The sequence below is a fragment of the Mandrillus leucophaeus genome, unplaced genomic scaffold, assembly GCF_000951045.1.
Source record: "Mandrillus leucophaeus isolate KB7577 unplaced genomic scaffold, Mleu.le_1.0 Scaffold154, whole genome shotgun sequence".
Lineage (NCBI taxonomy): Eukaryota > Metazoa > Chordata > Mammalia > Primates > Cercopithecidae > Mandrillus > Mandrillus leucophaeus.
Genome location: NW_012101521.1, coordinates 61561 through 69743, shown reverse-complemented (window position 1 = coordinate 69743; position 8183 = coordinate 61561). Strand labels below are relative to the sequence as shown.

General features: G+C 51.9%; 1 protein-coding gene across 1 annotated transcript in view; it reads left to right on the top strand.

The window, feature by feature from the left end:
* LOC105536085 (aspartate-rich protein 1-like) overlaps nucleotides 1–4780 on the top strand; it is a 32619-nt gene extending 27839 nt beyond the window's left edge. The window contains exon 12 of the mRNA XM_011975359.1: nucleotides 4631–4780. Coding sequence (XP_011830749.1) covers nucleotides 4631–4780 — 150 coding nt within the window. The remainder of the gene's footprint in view (nucleotides 1–4630) is intronic.
* The last annotated feature ends 3403 nt before the right edge of the window (nucleotides 4781–8183 follow it).

Sequence of the window (8183 nt, the reverse complement as noted above, 5' to 3'; positions counted from 1 at the left end):
AGGCTTAAGCACTTGGTGTCATCTGTGATGAAGGGAATCTGGGGGACACAGCTCTCTCAAAGGCATTTCCTGGAACCTAGAGAAACAGTTCTGCTGTGTGCCAAGGGGAAATCGAGAATCACCCTGTGAACTTTCAGGATTTGTTAGTGCACATTCATGTTTCTGTCCTTGCTCTGCGCTCCTGGTTTAAAGGGATCTCCCGGGGTGGATGGCGGAGTGAATATTCACTCTGGGCTCACTGGTAAAACTCCAGTCTCTTTTGAAGGGAGGAGGAATGTTTGACCTTGAGCACATTTCCAGCCTCCATTTCCCAACCCAATCACAGATTTTGAGATGATGCTTCTTTCTCCACAGTTCTCTAATTTTTGAGGAAGCCAAGAGTTCCTTCCCACAAAAGACAGTAGTACACTATTTCCTGTCTTCAAAATTTTGGCTTTGGTTTTGGCTTTTAAGATGATATTCATCACTTAAGTTCTAGACTTTTTTTTTTTTTTTTTTTTTTTTTTTTTTTTTTTTTTTTTTTTTTGAGCCGGAGTCTTGCTCTGTCGGCCAGGCTGGAGTGCAGTGGCGCGATCTCAGCTCACTGCAAACTCCGCCTCCCAGAATCACACCATTCTCCTGCCTCAGCCTCCTGCGCAGTTGGGACTACAGGCATCCACCAACATGCCTGGCTAATTTTTTGTATTTTTGGTAGAGACAGCGTTTCACCATGTTGGCCAGGCTGGTCATGAACTCCTGACCTCAGGCAATCTGCCCGCCTCAGCCTCCCAAAGTGCTCAGATTATAGGCATGAACCACTGTGCCTGGCCAGGGTTATTTTTAATATAATTGTGGCTGTCTCAAGTAATGGTGCTTTGCGTATTTTTGTCAGTGGTTTTGGAATAACACAAGCACTCATGTCTGCCGAGTAGACTATTAGAAGGGGGCATATCTTTCATTGTCATAGATAATGCGAAACTTTTTCCAAAATGATGACACCAATTCATGCTCCTCTAATAGCATACATGAGTAGCCATTTCTCCAAATCCTCATCGACTCTGTTTTATCTCTTTCTAAAAACCATCACTTTGATTAGTCTTTCATTTGTATAACATATTACTTAAAATCTTTACCAAAAAGAAATGTTGTTTGACTCTAATGATGCAGCACAGTAGATTTGTTTACACCGCCTCACCACACACACGTAAGTAACGCACTGTGCCGACATTCCAACAGCTACGACTTTACTAGGCAAAGGGAAATTTTCAGCTTTGTTATAATCTTATGGGAGCACTGTCATACATGTGGTCTGTCATTGACTAAAATGTCATTCTGCCACATATGACTGTAGTTAATAAGCAGGTGCTTAAGTTATAAGAATGAACATAATAACAGATATAAATTGAGCATCAGATACTATATGGGCACTTCTCTATGTTGCCTCCTTGAAGTATCACAATCACTTTGAGACAGAATTAGTTTTGTTATAGTCATTATACAGATGAGGAATGTGAGTCTCAGCTAAGTAAATTACTCAGGAGACACATCAAGAGCGGGATCTCTTTAACACCAAAAGCTAGTCTATAAACTAACATGCTACACCGCCTGTAGTGGCAAAGTAGACTTACCATAAAATGAAATGTGCTTCCACAGCTGGGTGTGTGAGCTTAGTGAGGCTGGTGTTCCCCATTGCTCCATGGCTCAGAAATTGGTCTTGCTGAAACTCGGATGGAGAAGCTCTTGGCTCAGGGAGTGAAAAGTTACTGACAGGTTGTATGAGTGCAATTGAAGGATTATGCTTCCATTGAGCATGTGGTTGTTCTCATGGAATGAGAACAGAGAGAGTCAAAGAGAATCACCCAGAGCAAGACTCTGTCTCAAAAAAAAATTGTCCATCTAATAGGTTAAAAATTAGATACAGTCAACCACACTGGTCTAAAGTGTGCTTTTAGACAGTGATCGGAAAGAAGAAAATTAAAATAGTTGATGTGTTCTATATGGGAGTCTGAGATAAACTGCTGTTAAATAGAATTTTATATGAAGTTCTTTAGGCAATAAGTAAAAATGGAAGGGAAACCTGATGGCAGAGAGCAGCCAGGACCACAGTTGTCTATGGATGCAGAGACTGTGGTGGAGCCTGGAATGCACCAAAGACCATGAGTGCCCCCGCGCAGTCAGTTCAGTGACAGCACCGCTCATTATCTGATCTGCAGGCACCCCAGTAGCACATGGAGAGAACAGGGAGGCCTAAGATGAGTCCGGGTCATGGAAGGTCTCCAATGAGGGGATCTTGGAAGATGTGAAAAGCATTCTGGAGGGGGAGGTAGCCCTGCAGCATAGCGGTCTAGTTTCCCTCACTGGTCTGACTTGGTATGGCATAGAGGGGCTCACACAGCAGTCCCCAGTTCTCCCACTTCCCTAAAGGCTTAAACACACCATGATGTGGATCAGTTTCTTAAAGAGCACAATAGCACGTTACTGAACCGGAATTGCAGAGAAGTGGCCTCGTTTCCTGGAAGTGTTTCAGGGAGGGGAGGTGGTGAGGCTCCACTGGGGAAATGCTCATGGCGAAAGAAAGATGAGGCCTGAGGACTGGTGGTTGGGCTCAGTCACATGGAGACCACGTTGTGCCCTACAAGAGCAATCTGGTGGTGTGGTGCTGGGGAGGGGAGAGGGCCAGGATCACAGACATGTGCAGGGATTCCGAACCAGAGGCCTCCTCAGAACGGACAGAGGAGATGGTCTGTAAGGACCTGTTCGATTCCAGTGAGGGCATGAGGGGCAGGCAGGGAGAAAAGCAGTCCCACATAGGAGGATGCCCAGGGTGGGGAAGCAGGTCTCTGGAGAGCTAGGTTTCAGTCTAAGCAAGAAAGGGAAGAATGTTCCAGGGAGAGGATGAGGCCCTGGGTCCTCCAGAGGGCTTGGAAAAAAGGTTTCAGCAGACGGGATCAGAAAAGGAGTATTCAGGGCCTCGAGGGGGAGGTGAGCTAAGCTTCTTGCAGCCCCTGATGCAAACAGGTATGAAGGACATAGTGAGATTAGTCCTGAGTCTGAGGCAGAGAGTGGTGAGGAGACCATGAGTTTGGGAAAGGGAGGGAAGGGCCTGGCTGGGAGAAGGCGGTGTTCTGGGCCCTCTACAGTCCTGCCAGGGAAGATCAAAGCCGAGAGAGGCCCAGGGCTCCCTCCTGACACCTGCACAAACAGGTGTACCTCTGGTCAGGGGGTGCTCTGTAGACTGCTGTGGAGTGAGGGAGCAGCTTCTCCTGGGAATAGGGCCCCAGGCACCTGCAGGATGAAGGGCTCCAGGCCCCCTGAGATGCCTGCTGATGTGTCTCCTCTGAGGGACTGTAAACTGGCTTCTTGGGTACCCACAATATACGAGGCACTTGTTTTCAGTATGATACACCTGGCACTGCCAAAATCATACCCATTTATGATAGGCACAATTACTATCCTCACTTTAGAGCTAGGAAAACTGAGGCACTGAGCAGTTAATCAACTTGCCCCAGGCTCCATAGGTAAACAGTCAGTGTAGAGCTGGGGTCTCAACACAGCAGGCTCCCTCCATAGGGTGAGATTATAGCCACTGGCTGTCCCACTGCGCTTGTCCAGCCTTGGTTGTCTGGGGTGGCAGTTTGTGCCTTTGGGCTACAGTTGAATTACCAGTTGCCTCTTCTAGGCTGGCTCCCATACCTCTCCCAGCAGCAGCTTCTTAAATCCCAGAAGCTGATAATGGTGTGGTAAATGGGCCTTGGAGAATGGAGGCAAGGGTGTGGTGCTCAGGACTTCTAGGTCCCAACATAGTCTGTGTTCCTGGCCCTCCCCTTGTAACAGAGGCACCGCTGTCCCTGGCTAATGAGTTCCCGCATCTCTAATTTCTCCTCAGCCTGGACTGCAGAGGCGGGAGCCCAGGAGATGCTGGTGTGGAGGCTGCTTAGTGGGATGACGTCACAGTTCTCACTGAAAAGGGATTGTCTCTTCTTCATCCAGGGTGAAGCCATTCCAGGAGGTGACCAGGGTGCTGACCCAAAGGGAAGGCCAGCGCGTGCTGCAGGGACATCTGAGGGAGGCTCAAACTCCGCAGTCAGGCATTTTCCCAGGCTTGGCGTAAAGAAGTGATGGAGACTTTTGTGTGATTCCTAGGCTCCCCTCCTGGACAGCACCAGGAATGTGTCTTCGAGGTGGCTGGGCTTCAGGCCAGCCTGGGGGCGTGCTTGGGTGACTGGAGAATGCAGCTATTTGCTGGGAAGATCTTAAGGAGGAAACCAGAACCTCTCCCTCTCCCGAGCTCTCATCCCTGGGGGAGCCTGTTAGGATAGAGTTCATCCTCAGTCAAAAGAAACTGCATCTGGTTTCACCTTTTACCTTCCTTCCTGCCACCCAGGATGGGAGCAGGCAAACCTGGCTGAGGAGAGCCACACCCAGACACACCCCATGGGTCAATCACTGGAGCTTCTGAAACCTGGGTGGTGCCTGGTACAGCTGGGTTCCTTCCTTCCCCCAGCCCAAGTTTCTGCCTCCAGCTTTGCCCCTGGAGATCTCAATTCTGCTTTCTACATTCTGAGGGGAACTCTTGGCCCCAGCAGCAAGCAAAACTCCAAGTGCACCTCCCATACATCCCCCGGCACTGGGTTCGGCCTGTACCATCCAGGACCTGGTGCTTCTGGGCCTGGCATTTTGCCTTTGGCAAGAGAGCGAGAAGAGACGTGACTGTGCTCCAGGAACGGAAAGTGCCATTCCGACTCGAAATAAAGAGACTGAGCGCATTGATTCAGGTGCGGAGGTGGCTGATCAGATCTGACCCGAGGAGAGGCTCAGGGTTTCCACTCAATGACATCGATGGTGATCTGGGTCGCCTGCTGTAAGGCCTCACCCTCGTAAGCCTTACTGTCAGAGTCCTTCTCCAGGACACGGAAGATATGCGTGTGGGCCTGCAGGACCTTCCAGCCCTCAGGGGCCTCTGGCAGCATGGTGAGGGCCTTGGTGGCCTTCAGGCACACCCTGCCCATGGGTGAGTGTAGCACCTTCAGGAGTAGGCTGATGGCTTTTGTGTCCAGGGACACATACTTCTCGGCAGGCCACCAACACAGGGCATTCCTAACAAGCTGAAGGGGTCTCTTCTCACCCCCTCACACCCTAGCCCTCTTTTGACCCTTGTGCCTGCAGTCTCAGGGGAGGTGCCACCCCGTCCCCCTGCTGCAGGAATTCCCTGATTCATTCATGCAGTGAGACACTGAGGCAAGAGCTGGGTTTCCCACCTCAGCACTCTTTTGAGCCAGGCAATTCTCAACTTGGGGCCAAAGTTCCCCTGCTGTGACCTTTGGGGATGACACAGAAAATGATGGCAAGGATTGTGATCACAGTGGACACAGGAGGATTGGGGGAGGCTGGGGAGGCCGCAATTTCACAGAGAAAGCTCTCTCCGGGAAAGCCACTCTCCTGGTCGCACAGAAAGGGACCTCTGTGCAAACCTAAGAATGATAGGGCTGGGACAGGGCCTGGGAACATGCATTTCCACAGACCACCTGGGGTCTGGTTCAGGGACCACACTTGGAGAAATACCCGAGCCTCTAATGAGACTCTCAGGACCTAGGGAAAGCAAGAGGGCCCCCCCAGCAAGGGGACATGACCACAGCCACGGCAGGGAATCTGGGGGTCGGTGACCAGCCCATCCTCACAATGAGAGGCCCAGTGTGGGAACACCCCCCAACCACCGCAAGCTCTGAGTCTTTGTGCTGCCCCAGTTTTGAGGCCAGGATGTAGACTGTGATCCTGTGTGACCTGGGGTGAGAGACAAGACACTGCGCCTCCGTTTCCTCACCTGTGGAGGCAGACATCGCCTTCCTGGAGGGTTGTCTAAATGTGAGGTTTGGAGACAATGCCTGGCACACAGGAGGCTCTCAGTGACCGCTGGGTGTCAGGATCGTCATCAGTGCTTTTCCTGTTCTTGCCTTCCTCATGGGGAGGAGGTGCCAGACCCTCTCCTGCATCCTCCTGCAGGCAGAGGCCAAGATGAGTTCCTGGAGTTGCTCCTCTGCAGCTTCTACACCAGTGAGGGGATCAGAGCCTTGCTGATGACACCGTGGGCCGCTGCACGACAGGTAAGGGCACTGAGGGTGGACCGGCCATACCCCCTCCCATGCTGGTTGGCCTCAGGGCTCAGGAAGGATTTTGCAGAGCAACTGGGTGGGTTTGAAAAAAGAACTTGCAAGTTCCCTGTCACCCCCCCGAAGCTGCCTGACCAGGGGCCTGAGAAGCCAGCAGGAGGCTATGGGTGAAGCCATGTCAGGGGCTGAGAGGGCAGGTGCAGAGGACCCAGGAAGGGCCAGCCTTTGGTCACTGGCATCTCAGGGAGCATCTGCCATAGCAGGGGACAGTGGCCTGAGAGGCAGCAGCCACCCCTGGGAGATCCGGCAGCTCACTGCTGCGGGGTCCAGGCACACCAGGAGACCCTCCGCTCTTCCCTACCACTGCCCCAGAGTAGGGGAGCCAACAAAGCCCCCCCGCCTTTCCCATCCGAAATATTTCAAAAGAGTTGGAGGCTCACGCCTGGTCAGACCACCCCTTGAGAAGAGCTTGGGTTCGACTCTGAGATGGAAGACCTAGAGTGTAGCCCGGTGTCTCACACACCAAAAAGAGCTGTGCCCCAACTAAAGGTGACGGGAAGCCATAGGCTCTGGCCAAGGGGTCTTGAAGGGACCTCAGGCTCTGTGGGAAGGGGGTCTCCACATGGCACAGCTGGGGTGCAGGTACTGGGAGAAGTACAATGAGGCAAGCCTCCCCCATAAACAGGCCCCACGTGGCTCCTCCCAGCTGGAGCTGGAAACCTGGGAGGGAAGTGGTCTCTCCCTTGAGGCCTCGAGAGCCTGTGGGGCAGGTAAGGGGCGAGAGATTTTATGGGATATGGAGGCCTGTGGAGGAGACAAGCCAGAGGGGTGAGGAGGAACATCAATCCCTAGAGGGGCCTGGGCAGACACTAGTTTTCACTAAACAGTTACTGTTTTGCCCATCATGAACTTGAATTTTTTTTTTTTTTTTTTTGACGTGGGGTCTCACTCTTGTCACCCAGGCTGGAGTGTACTGCCATGAACTCAGCTCACTGCAACCTCCACCTCCCAAGTTCAAGCGATTCTCCTACCTCAGCCTCCCAAGTAGCTGGGATTACAGGTGCACATCACAAAGCCCGGCTAATTTTCTTATTTGTAGAGATGGCATTTCTCCATGTTGGCCAGGTTGATCTTGAACTTCTGACCTCAAGTGATCCGCCTGCCCCGGCCTCCCAAAGTGCTGGGATTACAGGCATGAGTGCATAATTAGCCTGTGCTTGGCCTAATTTTTATTTTTAAATGTCATATTAAAATCTCATTTATCTTGATTCCTGAGATTTCTGGCCCCTCTTAAATTTGGCACCAAGGCCAGCATCTCACTGACCTCTCCCCAGTCCTCTAGGGCAGGAATGGAGACAGGGGCCACAGAGGATGGCGGCTGCTGTCACCACAGGGCGCCCAGGCTCCTCCTTTCTCCCTCTCCTCCTCCCCCCGCATATGTGCCGCCTCCACGCCCTTTCCCCCACTGAGCAGGGGCCACCTCCCCAAGCACCAGGTAGTGGGCTCCAGATGATGATGTGGGGGCCTTCCCTGGGATCCCTGGGTCACTAGACCTCAGCCAGGGTCACCTCCTAGGACTGATCCCTAGGAAACCTAAGCCCACACAGGGTGCAGGTGCCTCTGAGGGAAAGGCCCTGGGGAGGGCTTGTGGGGGGACACAGTGCAGTCCCTCTCCCTGTGTGACCCCAGTCCCTTCTCTCTGTGTGTGGGGGGGAAGTCCGCAGATAAAGCACTGAGCATCCGGGTTCATTTACAATCTTCTAGGTCACAATGGCCTGTTCATCACTGGTGAACTTTATACCCCCAGGTGATAATCACTTCAGGGACAGCACCTCCATCTCAGTGGCCTCATAGGCAGGTCCTGCTGTGATCCCCATTGTACAAATGGGGATAGAGGCCAGAGAGGTGAGGCCACCCGCCCAAGTCACTCAGCTCATATCACAGAGCTGGCAGAGTTCATGAGTACTGTGGACAATCGCACCAAATGCAATGGATTGGGATAACTAGATCAAGATGTAATTTCACAGAAATAAAGGGAAGGCCTTGTACTTTATTCCAAATATCAACTCCGAAAGGAACCGGATAATAAAGATAGTG